The sequence below is a fragment of the Lates calcarifer genome, linkage group LG20 (assembly GCF_001640805.2).
Source record: "Lates calcarifer isolate ASB-BC8 linkage group LG20, TLL_Latcal_v3, whole genome shotgun sequence".
NCBI lineage: Eukaryota > Metazoa > Chordata > Actinopteri > Centropomidae > Lates > Lates calcarifer.
This window is the reverse complement of record NC_066852.1, coordinates 8,598,634-8,620,368: the sequence shown is the minus strand read 5'-3', so window position 1 is coordinate 8,620,368 and position 21,735 is coordinate 8,598,634. Positions and strand designations below refer to the sequence as shown.

The window sequence follows — 21,735 nt, the reverse complement described above, 5'->3', positions numbered from 1 at the left end:
TCTACACACTTACTGAACTTCATTCCAGGCACTGTGAGGAGGAAATTTGAGAATTTGACCCATGGTCAACTTACATTTACAGTAAATTACACATATAAAACTGGTACATGTCAGACAATAAATGACCAAGGGTAAATATGGCATAGTTCCTCACATAATTATCAGTTTGATAAGCAAGCCTATCAGTATTTGATTGAAGGACTGAAACTAGTCCTAGACTGTGATAAATGTCAATGGAGATGTTTATTGAATACTGTTCTGTAAAATCAGGACCAGGCTTATCACAGGCTTGCTTGTCTAGTAACTTGGTCCTGTGTTTATAGTTTTCAACTGGTACAGTCCAGGACTTGCAGAATAAGAACTGTAGTATTTATCAATCTTCTAAGATCAGCAAATCTATAAATGAACTCTGATAATGTCAACAAAAAACAACAAATGTATAATGCATACTAATAAATATTCTTTATTTAGTAAATTTTGCACATTGCGCTCTTAACATCACACCCAAGTCCTTATTACAAATGGATGTTTATTCTCTGTAAAATCTTTATATTTAGAATTTCTGTACACATTTAATGGTACAACCTTTACCACTACACTGAAGTGTCACCAAAGAGAAATGAAATAGAAACAAACAAACAAAAAATAGAATAATAGAAAAACAAAACATAAAATAAGACTCCTAAAATTTATCCCTAATGTCACAGCTTGCAAAGCTTTATTACGGATTCCACTGTGCTCTTACCCAACAACCCTACAGAAGACCAACAACAAATAGCTAGGCTTGGTCAAAGAGAACAATTACAGGTGAGAACGTGGCCAAGAAATGAGATGGAAAAGTGTGTTGGTGTACAAGTGCAAAACAGATAGAGAGAGAGATGATCAACAGAAAGTAAGAATTACATTTACTTTAAAGGAGAAATGACTGAACAAGACACCAAGTGTAAGTCAGAATTTTATCTTTTCTAAACATGTTGCAGCAGTGGTCGAGTGTTTTTCCCAGGGGGAGATGTCATTAGTGCAGTTAGTTGACACTGGTGGTGGCAAACCACTTTCCACAGACTGGCTTCCTCCGCTCAGTGGCGCGGCAGTAGTCGGTGAATTTCTCTTTCAGGAGCTGTCGGTACTGGTTGCGGTTGTTGTAGAAGGATTGGTTTCTTTCTAGAAATGCCTGGATTTCATCCTGTGTCAGACAGTTCTCTTCGTCAGAGCTCACCTCTGAATCATCCTGTATCAAAAACACAACAGGAGAGCAGGGGATTACGAAGTGCCAGAATTAAACAGGATTGTATGTTGTGACAAAAGTTTATTTTTAATCATTTTAAAAGACATTTCTCACTGACCAGAAGTTCCACAAGACTTATGTTTGCCTCTGGAGGCCTTGTGTGAAAGCTGAGGTTCTTCTGATGTACTGTCCATGGTAACCGTAGTGCAATGCTGGCAAATGTATTGCCACATAAGGAGGAGAAGATTTCTTTGGTTCGGCAAGTGTGCATTGATGATGGACTGTGGCCTGTTGTGTTCCCATCCGACATAGAACCTTCACATTTCTGACCCTGTAGTAACATGCATACTTTAATTGGTAAACAGCTCAGTATATTCTGTACATACCATGCCAGTTCTCAAGCTTGTCCCCTCACCTGATCATTGCATAAACCCTTGCCCTTCCTTTTCTTTTTTTTACTCTTGCATTGGGTGTTTTCCTCAGAGTGTTGCCAGCAGTCCACACAACTGTCTATTCCATCCTCCTCCTTATCTTCAGCGCAGTGATGGACATTTGGGTCTTCTCCTTCAGAGGGTAAACAAAAACAGACCGTGAGAAAACTGATTAAACTACACTGTATGCTAAAAAGACCCTGAAATGATTTCAGAGTTCAGAGTCCTAAGCATCTTAGAGCTACTGAAGCCTGACCTGCTTCGTCATGGTTGCAGATTCCCTCAGAGCAGGCGATGTCAGAGCCTTCTCGTGATCCCGTCTCACTGCCCTCCATGCTTGAAGAGTAGCCACAGTCACTGCCATTGCTATGGGGGGACATATCTGGAGGAAGATGGAAAAACACAATTTGTTTTCAGGATCATTATTTATCTTTACTATAATCCTGTCTTGTCAATGCAGTAACCCCCATGGATATACAGGTTTAATAGCTTGTGGTGATGTTGGTGTGCGTCTTTACCTTGTTTGGGGTTGTCTGGGCAGCTACAGGAAGTGCTTCCATTGGTGGCGATTCCCTCCTCACAGCCGGCCTCCTCCTCTTCATCGTGGCCACCACAGGCCTTGCAACTGCCCTCCACAGACTCAAGCGAACCCTGCAACACACCAGACGGGTCAGACTGAAATACAGGCAGACAGACGTATCTGCAGAAGAACGCAGACGTAATAATAATGTGCAAGTGGAGATTTGTGTCCCAGACTCTCAGTGTTAGTGGAGGATTACCTCATCCAGGTTTTTGTCCTTGTCCTCTGCCTCCTGTTCAGTTGCGTCAAAGCCACACTTGTTTTTGCGCCGATTTTTTCGCTTTTGCCTTTTTTTCTCCTGCTTCAGCTCTTTGGCCCTCTCCTCCTCAGACAACTCCTCGACAAACTGTTCTAGACGACTGATCCCCTGCATCTTCTCCACTGCCATCTAGAGGCATGATAATAAACACAATATCACGCAGCCATAACACATTCAGTATTTCATAGATCAGTTTGATATTATATCATACACACACTGGCTTAGAAGTTGTGTACCTCAAAACTTTTGCGTAGTGCATCTATTCCCAAATGGAACAATATCTGCCAGGTCTGCTCCTCTGCTCGTAGTTTCTGCCAGATCCTGTGCAGCCGCTCATAGAGGTGAATACCCAGACACGTGAGGACCTCCTCTTGTGCAATGTCAATGGTCTTGGCATGTCTCTCTCTGCGTCTGAAATATAATATCATCAGCTGAATGTATACATACAAGGAATAAAAGGATTATGGTGTGACAGAGACCATCTCAAATGGTGAATGTGAGCTGTTGCAGCAGTCACTATATAAACCTTTACTTACTCATAGCCTCCTGCGAACTCAGGCTCTGCCCGTCCAAGCAGGTGTGCGATGAAGTCTGTTTCACAGCACACATGGATGTGGCGCTCGTGGGGGCAACAGCATAGTCCCTCATATAAGGTGGCACAGTACCCCTTCTCTTTACTGTCATCCAACTCCCCCACCAGGATGTTGTATGCCCTCAGCACTTTATTCTTACAGTCGGTGCAAAACCTGCGGACAACAAAATAATTCTGAGTTAATCCAGTTCTTTTAAAACTTCTATCAAACATTTAAGAGAGTGAAAACAGCATTTTGTAAATAAAAGCTATGACAGTCACGCATTACCTGTGTTTACGCAAGTATGTCTCCAGCGTCTCTAGGAGACAGGCACTATCGATGAGGACCACCTCATCCCTGCACTCCTGAGACATTAGCTCCCATACATCCATCCAGCTTCCCCTGTAAGCAAACAGCGATCCCATTACTGCACAATTATGCACAACACCGAAATACTTCCTAAGCTGATATGATGAAACTGATACTTACACATTTAGCGGGCACAGAACAACATTAGCATTCATTAGAGACTGTGTTTCTTGGCAAATCTAAATTCAATATTTACTCTTCCTTTAGCTCTGTTTTGGTCTTTGGCAACTCTCAGGGAAATATCTGGTTCTTTAGCAGCTAAATACTCCACTATGTTCACTACACTTAAGTAACGCCAGCATGTCTGACTGAGGCCATCTATTCCCAATGTCTGCTGCTGTATGTCCCCATGCACTGCATTAGGATTTCTAACAGAAAGACATATCCAAATAATAAAGCAAATGTGCCAAGTGATGGATATGTGGTAATGCCTTATCAGATGTAGAGGGATTAACATGACACTCTGTTCTGTTTTCCAAACTTGAATCCAAACTAAACAATCATCTACTGAAAGGTCTTAAATATTTACATGAAACAACACAAGATAAGAATGATACAAAACATTAGTGTAAGTGAGGACTTTACTTGTTTTAATAGAAAACACTGACAGTAATATCTGTAGATAAATCAATTTAACTGCAGGACTGTTTTCATTATGCTACCTTCTGATTTAAAAAAAAAAAAAAAAAGACACTGGTGAAATACCACTAAATGTGTTCGCATTCATAATGCTGTTACGGGCACATAGAGTCTTTGTGTAGTTATACAACTTGGCTACATGCTAAAGTTTTTAAAAAGGTTTCTTTGATCATCATTGGCCAGAGGTATCCAAGTTTCTATATCTTAAAGTTACAAACTGTTGCACAATTCTTGGTAAAAACAGCAGCCCTGGTTTAAAGCTGTAAAGTAAAAAAGCTGACCAACATTTGAAGATTGTGTTTGAGTATATCATCAACTGTCCAGGAAAAAACAAACAGAAAAACAAATAGTACAAAGTGATGACTTGCATAAAACAGAAGCACTCTGAAGGCTGGAGAAAGAGCTAGACTGTCTTTTCTAATGTGTGCCTACCTCCTGGGGGACACAAGCTGTTCAAAGGAAAATAACATGCTACATATGCTGTCCTTTGTAAAACCAACAATTCTCTCAGTCCACCCTTCACTATGGTTTGATATAAAACTTAAACACACTGATCCTACCTGCTGGGAAGAATTACTATTCCATTTCTGAAATGCAGTCTCTAAACAATACATTTGTAACATTATGAAAATAACAACTAATAAAACAGTTTAATGAGGAAAACAAATGTATTACTCACCCCAAAGGTTTAGGTTTGTGTGTATCTAAGGAGTGTAACTGGCACCTCTTGTTCTTTTTACTTTTTGGAATGGCATCAATCATGTCATTTAACTTTGACCTGTAAAAATAAAAATCCAATATTGTTCTCAAGAGTTAACAGAAATACACCATAACTACTTTTGTGCATAGTCTGAGGTTTATTTAATTAAACACATCTATGTCTAAATGAAATAAATCCATTTTGTAGTGAAAATGAAAGAACACATTTCTCTATATCTCACCCATGGACGTAGAAGAGGGTGTAAAGCTTCTTTACATCTGCTAAACAGGCCTTGGTGACAGAGAGCATGCCTGTGGGTTTCACTGTGAGGGGCTCCAGGGCCGGGTTCCCTGATTCCACCAAATGTGAGAAGAGGCGCTCCACGCTTCGTCGGCAGCCCACACATGGCACAAGTTGAAATAATGCACTGTACACCTCTCTGGACGTCACCATCAGAGCGATATTTAAGTCCTGTTGCTTCAACTTGGAGTGATACTAAAGGCCAAGGAATCATAAATCTGTCACCAGTTTGCTGACAAGTCACATAAAGAAAAACTACACACTTATTATCTCAGTTTACATATACATATTATAGGCTGGGAGCAAACAAACAAACAGTCAATCAATCAAATGCTCCCATACATTTTAGGAGGAGTGACTACACGCAAAATTAAAACTACTCACCTCAGAAAACTGTTTCCAATGAGAAGTGTTTATTTCATGGCTGTCAACATCCATGACACTATCAGAAAATTCCATCACCATCTGTCAACATAAGACAATACACAACAGTTAGTGTGCATCAGCGTGCATCACCGTTTGCATTACTAATGTATCACTATTTAGGCCTATAAGTAGAATGTGCCAATACTCAGAGTACTCTTAGTTGGTAAAGTTTGTACAATTGCCATTAAAAATTCTTGACACTTTTATATTATGATATTAAAGAAACACTGTCACTTGTCGTTATCAATATTGCATCTGTACCACCCCAACATGTTGAGAAAGACGAGCTGTTTGAATACTTTTTGACAGATCATACTAAGTTTGTCATCTCTCAATCCTACACTGGCAGAGAACTTTCTTTATTTGGTTTGGTTGACTGGATATCACTGATACAATGTTTATTCCTCAAATAGGCTGGGAACTCATACCTCCCGGGCAATAGGATTGCCAAAAGAAATGATTATAAGACACTAAAAATAAGCATTAGATTAGATATTTATTTGTTGTCTTTTGCAGTACCTGAGAGAATCTTAAAGTATTTGTCATATGCATACCTTATATTTATGTTACTGTATTTTTTGCACTACCTCAGACAACTTACATAGTGTTGTCATTGTTGTAGCTGTTTGTATTTTTCTAGTCTTTAGTAACAATTCTTTCTGGCTGTTAATTTGTTTGTCATTTTTGTTCCTACGGTGTCAAAAATGGTATTGAGTATCAAGTATTTTCCTTGGTATCAGTATCAAGTTTTAAATTTTAGCATCATGACAACCCTACTGGGCAATAGCCAAGCCTTTGCTTCTGGACGTCAAATGTTAAAGAGCTGACAATGAGTGCTAACACCTGACTCAAAGAGGGTCATGGCCGAGTTAGCCACTTCACACCTTGTGATCATCATATGGTAAAGCTTCCTTACCGTGAGAGTATCATCAATATACAAGGGAATCTGTCTGGCGAGAAATGGGTAGTCCTCTTCCCCTTCCCTGCACACTGCTACAAGACGCGCCATGACTTCTCGTTTCGGCTGTGGTGCAGCTCGCCTGCAGGTGACACACAAGAGTCTGACTGACCAGATCTGACATCAGCACTGGCTATACCGAGCTAACGCTAGTCGCTTGCAGGTCATTGCGAGGCTAGCTACAACATCACTACACTAAAGCCAATCTTTCAGACTACCTGCCACTAAGACATGTTACAAAATGTCAACCATTTGTTTAAGTTGACAGCATCTGATTTAACGTTACTAACACTGCTGCAGTACATACAGATTTGCCTTGACCCAGATTTAACCAGCTAAGTTAGCAGGACAACCTGGTACACGGTGGCGCCTAATGAGAACTATATTTTTGTTGTAAAAACTGTTCGCAGATATTTTGTCTAAAAGCGTTTAAGTTATGAGAACAGGTTTAATGACGCTAATGCTCTGTTGGGTAGGACAAGACAGTAACAGGCGGGTAGCCAGTTCAGGTTAGCCTGCTAGCTAGTTTCATTTGTCAGTGCGATGTAAGAAATTGAGGAAGCCGGTCAGTGTATTCTATGGGCAATATTCTCAAGCGATTAACATACACTGAAGTTTCTAACACATAAAGAAATAATCCATATGCTGCAGTGATAATATAGTTTGTCTACCCCCTGTCGATTCCAGCAAACTTGGCTAACTTACTAGTTAGCATAGCTACCCCACAAAGCTAACGTTAGCAAGCTTGGATACGGCTAATATAAAGTTAAAGTAGGTGACTGGCCACTTAGCGACTTTCATTAGCTTCTCAAACTAACGTTCGGAGGGTTGACCGTTTGCTGTCACCGTGACAACATAAACGGACATCTGACCAAAATCAAATTATTGTTCACACTTACCCGCTTCTAAAACTTCCCCCTACAAAAAATAAACAAGTGCGACAGTGAGAGAAGCTGCTACGGTGGCGGAATCTTTATGACTGATGTGACCCTTGCCCTCCGACGTAGTAGCTGACGTTGTAATGAGCGTAGCCTCCAGGGGGCGCACTGTGGATCTAATGAGATGAAGAAAACGTTCACTCATTTATGAAAGCAAAGCTCTTAGAAATCCAGTTTATATTAAATGATTACGTGAGCCTTAATGATTCATACTTATTATTTCTATATATTATATATCATTTAATATGTTAAGTACTTGTGTTCGATTTTAATCCTAGCTCTTGTTTTTAGCTGAGGATTTGGTGCAAAGATGGTAATGATACATAGATTTTTGCAAGCGTTGTAGTCAATGAGAATTGAGTTGAATGTGAAATTGAGAAACTAAACTCTCCCAAAAACAGCCCTGCGCTATGTAATGAAATATCAGAGAAGTGATGAGGAAGAAATAGAGGGATAGGACAGTAACTATATATAGTAAATATATAGATGGATAATAGATCCAATATCAGTGGAATGCATAAATTAGAAGCATTTACTGTGCTTTTTTTGAACATAAACAAATGTTAACCTTTTTTTAAAATTTCAGATTTTATAAAAACATGTATTTATTTACATAAATAAACACATCAGGCACAGTAGTATTTTCAACATGACAGATCACATCTTTCTGTAACATTAAAATATACAAACGAACCACATAGTTTAACAAATGTGATTTTACCAGAATTTCACTGTAATTCCACAGAGATGTAAAACATATATTACAAAGCAATTTGTGAACATGTACAACAACAAAACACAGACTGAAAATGAACTACTACAGCTGAGTGTGTCCACTACTGAGTTGGTCAGTCCTGTCATGACATTTGCAAGCAAGAAAAATAACAACTGATTCCTGCTAACAGCTTGAACAAGGCAGAATCTTTCTATTTCATCAGTCTTTTTGTCAGAGACTGAGTCTGACTGTTTTTTATGAAAATTCCACGATGAGGGTACACACTGGCAGCCTGATGTTCTTTTGGAAAACAGTAAAACCATATCAGCTATACCGAGGCAGGAAATAAAAAACAAAGACTGAGCAACACTCCAAAGGCAGAAAGGTAAATTAGATAAGCGGCGAGACACGGGCTCCACCAGCGCCTGACATATGTACAAAACAGCGTACAGCACAAAACTACCAAACAAGAGGTTTAGAAGTGCTCTGAGCCACTCTTTAACTTGGGATCTTGGCTGCATCACATAAAGTCCAACTTGAACCCCTGCCATGTAGATGGCTACATAGCCCACTACAGAGAATATGCCCTCCTTGTTAGCATGCAGAAAGTTCTTTCCTCTGTCATTGTTGTGGATGATGAACTCCTTCAGCCCTGATGTCTCCAGAGTGAACTGATAAAGCCCGCCGATCAGAAGGGAAATGACCCATGACTGACTGGCTGGTAAAACAGCCAAAAGCATAGAAGCCACAACTCTGACAATGGCTAGTGTGAAAAAGAAATTCCAGTGGACGCCGTATTCTGTCACATGCTCATGGTAGTCTGCCATTTTGACGCTCACTAGCCTTCCTATACCAAGAGCAACAAGGGGCCAAACAGACAGGAGCTGCTTTGTGATATGATTCATCCTGGACCCTGAGATGGTCTTCCTCCGTGCCTCTGGACACACAAGGGCATTTGCAAAGACATATGCTCCAACGCCGAAGTCCATAACCCCTGTTCCATAGGTTTCTGTTTTAGCATATCTCCTTGGGAAGACACTAAAGTCCACAGCCAGAATGCTGATGGCTGTTTTCACATTTACAAACACTCTAAAGATAGTCACAAAGGGAACCTGGTTGAACTGAACATGGCTCTGAAGGAAGGTGCTGATGGTGGTCTTTGAGTGCCGAGTAGAAGGGTGACTGTTGGTGCGATTAATATAGCAAAATACACAAGTTGAAATAAAGGTTAAGCTCATGATGACCTGAAGAAGAATGCTGCTCAGGACGGTGCATGACACGACCAGGGGAAGAATAAGCACAGAGAAGTCTAGAAGCAGGTGAGATATCAGTGGAAATGGCAGTGGAAGAGTCCCTTTAGCCTGATGGTAGAGGATCAATATCAGTCCCCTGTTGATGAGGCATACTGGCGAGAGGAATGAGCCCAGTGCTACCTCCTGCAGGCTGGTCCCATTGAGATTACTGACAAACGCTTCCTTCAGTCCCCTCTGCGACATGGCCTGCAAACAATAAAGTACATTATTTACTCTATGAGAGACTACAACAATGAATGGGCTGTTTAGGACAGCACCAGTGTTAAATACAGAGAGATAGTGCTACATTTTCTAATCCAAACCTATAAAAATTGTTACCTGATTATAGGTAGAGTCTCCAAAGTTCTCCATTCTACACTACGATGTTTTATAGGGCAGCTGTGTGTCTACTTATCAGCGCTTACCACGGGTTTGTCGCTCAGGCGTGGGAAGTGCAGATTCAAAAATACTTGTTTTACAGCATTGCTATTTACAGTTGTTTGCAGCCCTAAACCTACTGATTCCTACATGAGAGCTGCGTCGTTTATTTCCGCATTCAGCCCCATGACGCATTCATGTAAGCTCGGATTTTCGGCATATTCCGACCTCACCGGTATAAGAGTTTCTAGCGTGTTAAAAATATTATGAAAAAGTAGTATTAGTATTATAACTAGCATTAAATCACTAAGAGCTCTGGTATAGCAGCTATTTCACTCAGCTGATAAATGCGTGACCGCTGTGTGTGAGTTACAACTTTTAGATACAAAAAAGAAAACTTGACATAAATTGACAAATGCAAAGTAATTTTCAACCTAATTGCGTAGCAAAAACAGCGTAAGTCCTAATTCAACAAGGTTGTAAAGTAATAGTACTGTAAATCTGGGCAGTGGTGGTGGACAGCTGAGCCCATGGAGCATTTGGAGGAGGGCGGGAATTAGAGTGTGGTTTGGGAGGCAGTCAGAGACACAGAAGGCAGTCGGGAAGTAGTTGTCCTTGAGGAATTTCTGTTAGTAATGGAAAATGTTGAGGCTCAGGATTGTAGAGTAGAATAACCACGGCTCGTCTTGATTAAAATTTAGGTATAGTTCTCTCAAGGTTTTTCGGTACAGTTTTGAGACAGACACGAGGGTAACGGTAAAATCCATGAATTCAGCGGACGACCGACGAAACGTTAGAGCAGGACACAGAAATGGAGGGGGAACGGTAAGTTAGGACACGGGATGACCCGTCTACAATTTCGCAACTGATGGTTTACACATTTTCTATTTCGGTTTGTAAAACCTAAAAATTAATGCCGAGTGTGATGTTACCTGTAATACTTCTGTACCGCTTCTTCATTTTGATTGGTTGGCTCGTTTTCGCTTTGTAAAATGTCTTATGAATTCATACTTCTGACCGAATAACACCCGATGTTCACTGCGCCAGATAAATAGTCCCTGCAATGCATGGGGAGAATGAAGCCAAACTTAATACAGACAACAGTTGGCAACGTTTTCTACCTTTTGCTAACGCACACTTAGTGTGGACTCAAATTGTTGTGGCCAACTTTCAGTCGCAGTCACAGTAACTATATCAGCAAACATGGTTCACACATGCTACTGCAACGTCTTGTGTCTCAATATTTAGTTAATAGCTCTTATTGGGGTAGTTTTCAGTTTGCCATTGTAGATGACAACACACACACAATTGCTAGATTTTTGGCTGTAGTTTGGCAGAAGAAGAGCAGCAGAGGAATGAAGGCTGCGTAACAAAACTTAAAAAATCACTCTAGCTCGTTCTTTATCTACCTTTAAATGATAGATGTATTGGCAGTATTTATTCTTAAGCCACCTACTGCTTTCAAAATGATAATATAACATACTGCTATAACATGACTCTTCCTGGTGATAATTGTTTGTCATGGTGTGTTGTGTATTCAGGATAGCATTCGTGCACGGTTGGATATTAAATTAATGTCATTACGATCATTAAACGCCTTACAGATTAATTGGATGTAGGCGACCTGCGATTGGATTAAATCTGTCTGCACAAATTTAGTACCTGAGCCTGATGACAGTCCTCCTCTGGGTGCATGTCCCGGCCATGTGATCCTGGCAGGACAGGATGGACTTCTATTTGTCAGTATTAAGTGACTGTGACTAAATGAATAACAGGTCACACTGACCAAGATATACCTCTGTAAAAATAAATGTAAATTACCTTTGCAAGACTATGACTTCTATAATTAACCACTTTGTAGCCTAAATGAAAATTTGATGTGAGAAATGTGGATTGAGAAATCACACTTGATTTACATATGTGATCTGTATTATGATGTTTGACGGATCTAAAAGCCAAAAGTAAATACTTGAACATTTAGTTGCATTGAGGTGAAACGTTTTAGAGGCTTCATGACCCAGATTCATGTCATTAGATTTTATGGATTCACTGAAAGTTTGACATTTTGATGCAAAAATAAAACTTGTTTTACTATAATGCTATGAGTCTGGAGCAAGAAATGTGTCCTTTTTTTGAAAATCCTGCCTTTGCCAAGAATCTCAGCTTGCTGCAGACTGGCAGGTTTGGACTTGATGTCATGAGGACATTAGCTGTCCTGTTTCTTCTGGAAAGCTGTGTGTCTTTATGTGTTTAATATTTGCAGGAATAGCAAATACAATATACATAACACATAGTTCCTCCTCTTCCTGGCTTTTGTTTAATCATGTTGCTTTTTTTCCCCAAAATGTTTGGTTTTGTTTTGTGTCCACTCATATTGTAAGCACAGTACCCTCTCTCTGTGTGTGTTTGCCTCACACCGGGCCTCTTACACACAGGTGACAGGATTTGTCCACAAAGGCCATTCTCCTCATCCGTCCCTAGATGATTCACTGGAGGGAGAGATTCGGGCTTTCCTCACCGATGAAGACCAACTCCATACTTATGACGACCTCACGAAAGTCAACCCTGTGACCCCTACAACAGGTAACTAGTGAACATGGAGGGTATTAGTCTCTTGTTCTCTTCAGTACTTTGAAGACGTGATATGTCACTGGGACTCCTTCCACTTAAAATGATGATCTTGAAATCTCTACCACCGTATAGTGTGTGCTCAGTGTTTGATATGTTGCATATACACTTTGTATTTATTTACAAATACACAGCCAGTGTGACACAGTGTTTTCCAGCTCGTGTGACCTTGGACTGCAGCAATTACTGTTGTACTGTTTACCCACATCAAGATAAAATCTGTAGAGATGATAAAAAAATGAATGCTCGAATGATTGCTGTGTGGCCAAAATGCTGCAATATACACAATGACTAGTTTCACGCAAGTGACAGAACCAAGGGAATGATTTACACACCTCCCAAAAAACTATAATTCTTGTTTCCCATACATATTTGTAATATGACAGGGACACAGGTAAATGTGAAGCACTATAACTTAAAGTGTCTCTGTGTGTTTTTCGCAGTGTCATTATGATTTAAGAAAAAAATCAACATTTTCCATTGATACTGCAAAGATTTAGTTTATATTTCAAGGTGCTTTTCATTTCAGCCCAAGAGAGAAAAACTACACTACAGTTTATTAACAGCAGAGGTCAGGATATTGCTATAAGATATTTTTCTTTTAAAGCTCTTGTACTTCATTACGCTGCTCCTGTTATATCGATCATGTTCATCATCATCACCACTGAGCTCTTTCTTCATCTTGGGGAATAGATCATGTGAATAGGGTGTGGATGTTGGACAAGTTCAAAACAACATTCAGCGAACGACTGCCCAAAGGCTGATTTCCACTTCCTCACACGGTGCTGCCTTGAAATTACAATTACCTGAAACAGACATACCACAAAAGTCATTAACTTTTGCATAATCAGTCAAAGAGTTCAACTGTACTTGTACTTGCAAACAAGAGTTGTTTAACTCACCTCTTTCATCCTTAGGTCATGACCATATAAAATAACATGATCCATATAACACATGCTGCATAATCATGTAAACCATTTTAATGCAGCTGTTTCTCCTAGAGTTCTCTTGTCTTTGCCTCTGGTGGCTGTCATCTGTGAAATATTGGTTGACCTGTTTCGTTCCTGTTAATATCTAAAGATATTTATTGTTTTTCTCTGGCAGTGCTGAAATGCCTGCAGGCCAGGTACCGCGTGAAGGTGTTTTACACCCATGCTGGCTGCACCTTGGTGGCTCTCAACCCCTTCCAGCCAATCCCAGACCTCTACTCTCTGGATGTGATGAAGGAGTATCACTGTGCTTCTCAGCCCCAGGTATTTACAACATCATAGCAGTCTGTCACTGTAATTCAGTTAACTAATGTATATTTCTCAATTGGATGTTTGGGTAAGTGAGGAGGGTGGGGGAGGAGTGGGTGCATTGTAAGAGTACGTCTTTTCCAAAGGGCTGTGTCCTGGACTTCAGAATGAAATCATGCACTAATGCAGACCATCAAACCTTCAACTGGTACCATGAGTGTGTTGATGGTAATCAGTACTTCATCAGTATGTTTGGTGTTTAACATTTTTGCAGAGTTTTAAAATGTAAAAAAACTGCGTCCTGTTTTATGGTCACTTCAGCCACCACTTCAAACATAAACTCTGCAGTTACTTGTCAGTTTCCTTTTTGTCAAGAACAGCTTCAAAGTCAAACTCATTAAACTCAGTAAAGCTCTCCCTGTGGTCATGACTGAGCAGCATCTTAACAAGTCCTGTACATTCTAATCAACAGGAGTTCAAACCACACATCTTTATTGTGGCAGAGGAGGCCTACAGGAATGTTCAGGGTCAGCTGGAGCCAGTGAACCAGTCCTTGGTGGTCAGCGGTGAGAGTGGAGCAGGAAAGGTAAAACACCACATTTTGTGATAAAACAGAACATACTGCACCAGTCAGGGGTTTAGAAAGTCAGTTTATTAACTTTTGCTGATTTCCAGTGTATAGACTAAGCTGATTAGAGTCTTGTAAGCTGGCTTGTTTTAAGAATTTGAAGTCTTTGTGTGATTCATGACCTGTAAATTATTACTGCACACTTGCAACAAGCAAAATAGTGTTTATTATTCTTATATAACTTACTCTTATTGTTCTTCATTCAGTTCAAGATCTTATAGGCAGTGTGGATGTTTGTATGTGTTGCCACTGGAACGATTGATGTAAAAGCAACTCAGCATATTAGATCTAGGTACCCCAAAAATCCTCAAACCCACAAGAAGTGAGTGATGTGTCTCTTTAAGTGGTTTGTTTTAAATGAACAGAACCTTTGGTGCTTTCAGCTTCTGACATATGAGAATGTTTTGCTTTTCTCTTATGTCTGTGTTTTTTAATAACCTAACTGGTTGGGGGGGGGTTGTGTTGGTCAGACCAGATTCGTCGGTTAGCAGAAAAAAAACAAGTAATCAGTGAGGAAGATAGGTGGCATGAAGAGCATTAGCCACAATACCACATAATTTCAAAACTTCATCTGAAATTCCAAAGAAAAGATGTTGCCACACAGTTTGATTGATAGTTGATTGATTGATTACTGGATCAACAGAAAAGTCATTTTCCACAGGTTTGAAAATCAGTTAATCACATGAGCTGTTTATCAATGTCTTTGCATAATGTGAGGATTTGATGCTTAGGGTTAGGACTATTAAATATCTCTTGAATATGTGAGTGCTGGTCAGACAAAGCAAACAAAGACGCCCCCCCTAGGTCTGGGAAGTTGTGATGGGAATTTCTTTTCACTATTTTCTCCCATTTTTTTTACACAACTCTAGACTTCAATTAGGCATAAAAATAGTTGAGAGATGAACTGATAAGGAAAATCAGTGTTTCCCCCTAGAATGACTGTCATGGGGGGGTGGGTTGTCCATCCTGTCTCCTCTGGGGCTCTTCGCTCCTGTGTGCAGACGCATGTGCAGAGTGAGAGAGTGAGACGCAAATGTAAATTATGCTTTTTTTGGGAGGGCGGGGGTCAATGGTAGGGGAAACACTGAAAATAATTGTTAGCTGCTGCCCTACACATGCATGATCTCTTTAAATTATGTTCCCATATATTACTGGAAAGAATCTATAGTTGACTAATGATTCGTTTTGTCAGGTTGAGGTCAAACTCTTGGTTGTCTTTGAATGACTTGTTTCTTTACAGACATGGACATCTCGTTGCCTGATGAAATACTATGCCACTGTGGCGGCCTCCTCCTCAGTGTTGAAGAGTCAGGACACAGTGGAGAGGATAGAGAGGAGGGTGCTGGACTCCAACCCCATCATGGAAGCTTTTGGTGAGACAACAGACCACTGGTGTCTTGTTATTGTGTAAATTCCTTCTGTAGACAACACTCACTCATCAACAATGTACTCTTCATTAGGAAATGCCTGCACGCTGCGGAACAACAACAGCAGCCGCTTTGGAAAGTACATCCAGCTCCAACTAGACAGGTACCTGCTGTACTTCCTTCATCATCACATGAGACAACATCAGCCACAGGTTGTTCAGTCTCTTCAACGTGTTATTTTTTTTACATGAAGGTGTCAGTTGTTAGTTGGAGCTTCTGTGCAAACATATTTACTGGAGAAGACCAGGGTGGCCTGCCAGCCAGCGAACGAGAGGAACTTCCACATTTTTTACCAGGTGAGTTAACAGACCCAGACTGAGGCTCATATGCTGATATAGTATTTTAGTTTAATATTACCACATTTGCACAGATGTCAATGCTGTGAGTGTATTGTTTTTCAGATGATGAAAGGAGCCACAGACGAACAGAGGAAGGAGTGGAAGATGTCACATGACCAACGTTTTGTTTGGCTGCCAAAAGCTGAAAAAACCATTGAGGGTTGGTCTTAAATTTTCATGCGCACTTACATGTTTTTGTGGGGGGGGGGTCATTTATAGATTGTGATTTTTACAAGTAGCTGCTGTTCATTTGATGTTTTACAGAGGATTGTTTTCACGACACCGTCGAGGCAATGGTTCATCTGGGCATTAATGCAGAAAAGCAGAGACAAATATTCAAGGTTTGATACTGATCCCCAACAGTCAGTGTAGCTTTATGTGCATTTTTTGATTATCTTTATTTCTCTGTGAATACAGGCTTTTATTCCTCTCTTTATTGTCTCCTTTACAGATACTAGCAGGGATTCTGCAGCTGGGGAATGTGAATTTCTCCTCTTCAACAGATGAGTCACAACCTTGTAACCTACAAGAACAGTCTAAAGGTAATGGATATGATTTTGTTTAAGACAGTTAATCAACTCTTGCATAAAATACCTATTATTTAGACATTACAGTAAGATGTAATACAAGTACTTTAATGTGTCATGCTCCTTCTCCCTGACATTAACTATCATAAAACATGTTGTTATCAAACATGTAGTTAACAGTCTTTCCCATCATGCCTGTGTTTTAGACTTCTTGCAGAGGGCCGCTGAGCTGCTGTGTGTCCCTGCTGAGGAGCTTCAGCTGTGTTTAAGAGTGAGGACTCTGAAGGCGGGAAAGCAGAGCGTTCTCAAGCCCTGTTCCCAGGCAGAGTGCAGCATGAGGAGAGACTGCCTGGCAAAGGTCATCTACGCCCAGTAAGAAGAATGAGGAATTTGATCATCAAATAACACAGCAAATTTGTCAGACGTGATGTGATGTTATGTGATAATGGCTGATCCCTGCAGGAGCTGCTTTTTGTCCTGTAACTAAGACCCTGTTGACGTCAAACACTCTTTTCCGTCAAATATGAAACCATCATGCCTTTTTGTTTACAATAAACAGTGAGGAAGATGTCTGATAAATCATATTCACTTTTTATTGTCACAGGTATAAATGTGTCACTTCCTTCCAATAGGTTATTTGAATGGTTGGTGACATTCATCAACAACAGCATATGTGCAGACAAATCAACATGGTGCAACTTCATAGGTAAGAGCATTATTATTTTTTGCTGACTACGCTGAATACAAACCTCCAGTTTCTTTTCATGAGCTCACACAGTGCTCTCCTGTCTGTGATCTGCAGGAGTCCTAGATGTGTATGGGTTTGAGTGTTTCCAGATCAATAACCTGGAGCAGCTGTGCATCAACTACGCCAATGAGAAACTGCAGCAGCACTTTGTGGCCCATTATCTCAGAGCTCAACAGGTACTGGTGGTGTCTATCTCAGCAGAGCCGTAGATTTTCAGATGGTCATCTACTCACTGTGCTGATGTCCAGGCCTCAGAAAATCAGGAGGCTTCTTCAGTCAGGAGGCTTGAAAACTGCAACTTGTCACACCTCACGTGTAATGTGAAAAATGGGCATTTATGTTTTTATCTGTTCTCCCAGGAGGAGTATGTGTCAGAGGGGTTGCAGTGGTCCTTTGTGAAATACCAAGACAACCAGAGCTGTCTGGATCTTATAGAGGGGAGCCCAGTCAGTGTGTTCTCTCTTCTTAATGAGGTAACCTGCTCGTTTTATTTATTTATATGATTTTTTTGATTTTATATTTTCATTGTTAAAAATTATGAGAAAAATAATATACAACTAGTTTTTCAAAAATAAATTACACATTTATGAACATGTCTTTTTTCCATTGAACCCACTTTTAATTTTTTAGAAAGGGAAGACAGATGTAATTTTCCTGCTGCCCTTTTAACCCTTTGTTTTTATGTGCATTTATTTTCTTGGTTAATGCGTACAGTGATTTATTATTAAACATACAGTATGTAGCTATAGTAAGTGGATGTCATTCAACTTTTTACATACCTGTTCTGTAGGAGAGTCGTCTTAATCGAGCCTCAGATGCCAAGACGTTTAAGGTTCGTTTGGAGAAGGAGCTCTGTGATAATGTCAACATCAGCTGGGACAAGTTCAGCAAGGTGCCACACTTCACTGTGGCCCATTACGCTGGCAAAGTCAACTACCAGATACAGGGCATGGTAGAGAAAAACAAGGTAAAAAAAAAAGCTTGTTAAACTGCTGTCAGAGAAGTTGACCACACACAAATCCATCCACTCATCTTCTACTGGAAATTTGTGTTTTAGGACCCAGTGCCACCAGAGCTCATCAGCCTGCTTCAGAAGTCTGAGAACGCCCTGCTTCACCAGATATTCACTGACAGGGAAGCTGAGAACATGACTAGCAAGGGGCTCAGCAAAGTCACTGTGGTCTCCAAGTTCAAGGTGGATGACAGCTAAAGCTTTTATCAGCAGGGTTATGTTGGCTATGCACTGGCACTGATGATGTTAATGTCTGACTGTAGAACTCTCTGGAGAGCCTGATGAAGATCCTCCACACCACTACTCCTCATTACACTCGCTGCATCAAACCAAACCCTGACTGCAAGCCACTGACCTTCAAAAAGGAGGAGGTAGACTTTCTACATGTTCTGTTTTTCAGCAGTAGGACAATGAGAGGCAGTGCTCTCTATATTAACAAAAAGGAAAGGTTTTCATGGATATTTTCCACCTGCTGTCAGGTTATCATGCAGCTGGAGGCCTGTGGGATTGTAGAGACCATACACATTAGTGCTGCTGGCTTCCCAATAAGGTGAAGTTTTTTCCCTTTAATCTTAATTATGGCTTTGTTTCTCTTGGATTTTGGTTGACTTGTCGTTTCTGTTGTGCAGAATTCCTTTCAAGAGCTTCATGGAACGTTATGGACTGATTGCAAAATACTCAGGGTCCAAGTCAGAGAGTCATTGTGTTGGTGAGTGCGGTTTGTTGCTGTGTCCATTTATGGTCAGTTTTGGCATGCTGTCTGTGGATAAAGACTGATTTTATTTCCTCTCTTTAGGTCTGCTGGTTTATTCTCCTTTTCCTTCGCTAGTCCTTTTAGTACATTTGACCCTCTACTCTTCTTGGGACTTTTCAATTTGGTCTAAAAAATGGGACTTATTAACAAAATGTACTACTCCTTATGAACTTTGAAGGTAAATGCATGTACCTCTGTCTGTTAGATCTTCTTCTGCATGGTGTTCATTGCTGTCTAATGTGTTTCATCTCTGTAATCACACTTGATTGAATTTATTTGTCTTAACCCCCTGTTCAGCTGCTTTTTGTGTCAGTATCCAAAGAACCTGCTCACTAACTCTGAATGCTGCCAAACATTTAGTTAACTCTTCACCTCTCTCTGTCTTCATATGCACTTGCATCTTAACAGGTTTGAAATATATATTGAATCCACAGTAATAACATCAGGAGTCTGTGGAGGCTGTGCTGTTGCTGCTGGTGGATTTCTCTGTGCTTTCAAGCTTTATCCACTCAACAGTTTTTACCTCACTGACTGACATACTGTCAAACAAATGCTGTGTGTGAAAACTTAAATCTCCTAGACGGTTTGAGTGCTATTCAGCCATTAGTTGAATCACATCTCTCCTGCTTTACTCGGTCTAATTCACGTTTGCCTCTGTCTCAGATTTGGAGGCTCTCAGCGATGACATGCGAGAGGTGGAGAAGCTCGTCAGAGTGGTGTTACAGCACCAGGGTTTAGACCCATCACGCTGCCTTGATGGTGAAAAACACAATTCGTGGGTGCACTGTGGAAGGACTAAAGTTTTTCTCACCCAGTCAATGGTCAGACATTTATTTACAAGTGTGTTTATAAAGTGTAAAATGCATGGGAAACAGTTTTCAGATTTACTTCTGGTCAGATAGTCCTGAGTGGGTGTTTTAATGTTGAACCGTTAATCAGGGCTGTAAAGCAAGTTAGCGCTCTGGTCTTTTTTTGGGAGCACTGACCTGTCTGACCCTTGTCTCACAGCTAGATTTGCTGGAGGATCAGAGGAAGAGGATCCTGTCTCAGTGCGCCTTCTCCATTCAGTGCTGCTGGCTGCGGTACCAGCGCCGTAGACGCCAGGCCCGCCGGCAGTCTGCTACTCTGATCCAAGCAGGTAAACTCTTAATACCCCAGCCAGGTAACTGCTGATTAGAATCAGCAAAGGTCTGTGGCCCTGCTCGCGCTGTGTGAGTCTGCTGGCTTTGACCTGACTGATTGGGCGGCAGGAAGCAGCTGGCAGAGTCTGTTTACAGTGTTTACAGGCTGGCACTGTTTATCCTTTTAGAATCAACAGAGGCTGCCTCTGATCTGTTTAACGGTTAATGACAGATGTTCTTTTTATACGTCCTTCTGAATGGAAGTACATTTCTTTCCACAGTGAGACAAACTGTGTGCAGATTAAACTTGCAGAATGAATGGCTGTTAGATGTTTGCATGTGTGTTACACTGCCTGCAGTGGTGCGGTCCTGGCTGGTCAGGAGGCAGGTCCAGAGATGGAACAGAGCAGCTGCAGTCATCCAGAACACCTGGAGGAAGTGGAGGGTGAGATTTTGAAAACATATAACATCATATCATTCTTCAAGTGTAGTTGTGAATGTTTGGTAAATGACTGTTTCTTGTGGTTCTTGTGGCAGGCTCTGTTGAAATCCTTGGCTGAGGCAGAACTTGACGATGCAAAGGACCTTGTGAAAGAAGACGTGCCAGTGTTGAACCCTGTTGTCAGGGAACGGGGCTCGGTGCAGCTTTCCACCATCCAGGAGCCCGTCACAGTGCGAGGGTGGCCCATGGGTCTGGCTCTGGCCTCGGCCCCGTCCATCACCATGTCTCTGACAGCCACTGGCTTCCAGAAGATGATGTCTGTGATGGCCTCACTCAACCTGCCCTCCAGGAGTGGGGAGTACAAGGTGGAGACTAACCAGTACACACAGGGGGTCGCCTCCATCCGGGCTCAACCCAAGGTCAGTACACATCCATGCAAGTTCTGTTACATCTTCTATAAAGTTTTTGTCTGGGTGATTTTTATGAGATTAATTTGACTTTTCTACACAGGGGTCTGTAAAGCTGCACTACCAGCGATCTCCACTTCTCTATGCTGACAGGCAACCAGACCTGAAGAGTGACGTGACAGGGTTCAATGAGATCCTGCTTGAGAAAACTTTGTAGGAGTTCCTCTTTTTCAGAATACTAAAGGCTGAATTTCATGGATCATGGAGGGAACAAACCTGCTATTTTATGCTGCCATTTCCCATGTTTGTGCATCGAACTTAAAACGGTAACTGACTTTTTTAAGAATGCCAGGGTTTATCTCGCTCAATGTTATCCAAGGGTGTTAAGACTTTGCATAAGAATTATTTTTAACCTAACAGGAGGTCATTGAAGATATTGCAGTGCACTACAAACTTGACCTTAGTATCAGAAATCATCAGCAGCAGTGGCTTTAAAACTCAAAAATCATCTTAAATTTAAATCTCAGTCAGTGGACAGTTTAGAAACACTGCCGTCTGCTACATTTGAGATAAGACTGGTGAATTTTTTTCAACCTTTTGTGTCCCACAAATAGAAAACAATGAATGGGGTATGAGTTATGATTATGATAATGCCATTGCAAGACAAGAAAAGTTGACTGTTG

General features: G+C 40.9%; 3 protein-coding genes across 5 annotated transcripts; 1 reads left to right on the top strand and 2 right to left on the bottom strand.

The window, feature by feature from the left end:
* Positions 1-440: 440 nt before the first annotated feature.
* ggnbp2 (gametogenetin binding protein 2) lies at positions 441-7,485 on the bottom strand. Its single transcript, XM_018692447.2, has 14 exons — positions 7,359-7,485; positions 6,418-6,541; positions 5,460-5,540; positions 5,017-5,270; positions 4,755-4,853; positions 3,356-3,469; positions 3,032-3,241; positions 2,732-2,906; positions 2,436-2,624; positions 2,175-2,307; positions 1,913-2,038; positions 1,641-1,789; positions 1,344-1,556; positions 441-1,228 (listed from the first exon to the last, which is right to left on the bottom strand). The coding sequence occupies exons 2-14, from the start codon at positions 6,508-6,510 to the stop codon at positions 1,025-1,027; spliced, it is 2,040 nt and encodes a 679-aa protein (XP_018547963.1). The 5' UTR covers positions 6,511-6,541; positions 7,359-7,485; the 3' UTR covers positions 441-1,024.
* A 462-nt stretch (positions 7,486-7,947) lies between these two features.
* Positions 7,948-11,617, bottom strand: pigw (phosphatidylinositol glycan anchor biosynthesis, class W). 3 transcript variants are annotated; one of them, XM_018691408.2, is made up of 2 exons: positions 10,715-11,617; positions 7,948-9,611 (listed from the first exon to the last, which is right to left on the bottom strand). In XM_018691408.2, the coding sequence occupies exon 2, from the start codon at positions 9,606-9,608 to the stop codon at positions 8,115-8,117; it is 1,494 nt and encodes a 497-aa protein (XP_018546924.1). In that variant the 5' UTR covers positions 9,609-9,611; positions 10,715-11,617; the 3' UTR covers positions 7,948-8,114. The 3 variants fall into 3 exon arrangements, with proteins under 3 accessions (XP_018546924.1, XP_018546925.1, XP_018546923.1); XM_018691409.2 differs by lacking the exon at positions 10,715-11,617 and adding an exon at positions 9,830-10,077; XM_018691407.2 differs by lacking the exon at positions 10,715-11,617 and adding an exon at positions 9,744-9,988.
* Positions 10,284-21,604, top strand: LOC108893405 (unconventional myosin-XIX). The gene is made up of 24 exons (XM_018691405.2): positions 10,284-10,607; positions 12,218-12,365; positions 13,515-13,663; positions 14,121-14,234; positions 15,517-15,649; positions 15,737-15,806; positions 15,897-15,999; positions 16,105-16,201; positions 16,306-16,382; positions 16,493-16,583; positions 16,775-16,940; positions 17,201-17,274; positions 17,371-17,492; positions 17,676-17,789; positions 18,107-18,283; positions 18,374-18,511; positions 18,592-18,699; positions 18,808-18,878; positions 18,958-19,037; positions 19,746-19,903; positions 20,091-20,220; positions 20,563-20,648; positions 20,741-21,064; positions 21,156-21,604. The coding sequence occupies exons 1-24, from the start codon at positions 10,548-10,550 to the stop codon at positions 21,267-21,269; spliced, it is 2,904 nt and encodes a 967-aa protein (XP_018546921.1). The 5' UTR covers positions 10,284-10,547; the 3' UTR covers positions 21,270-21,604.
* The last annotated feature ends 131 nt before the right edge of the window (positions 21,605-21,735 follow it).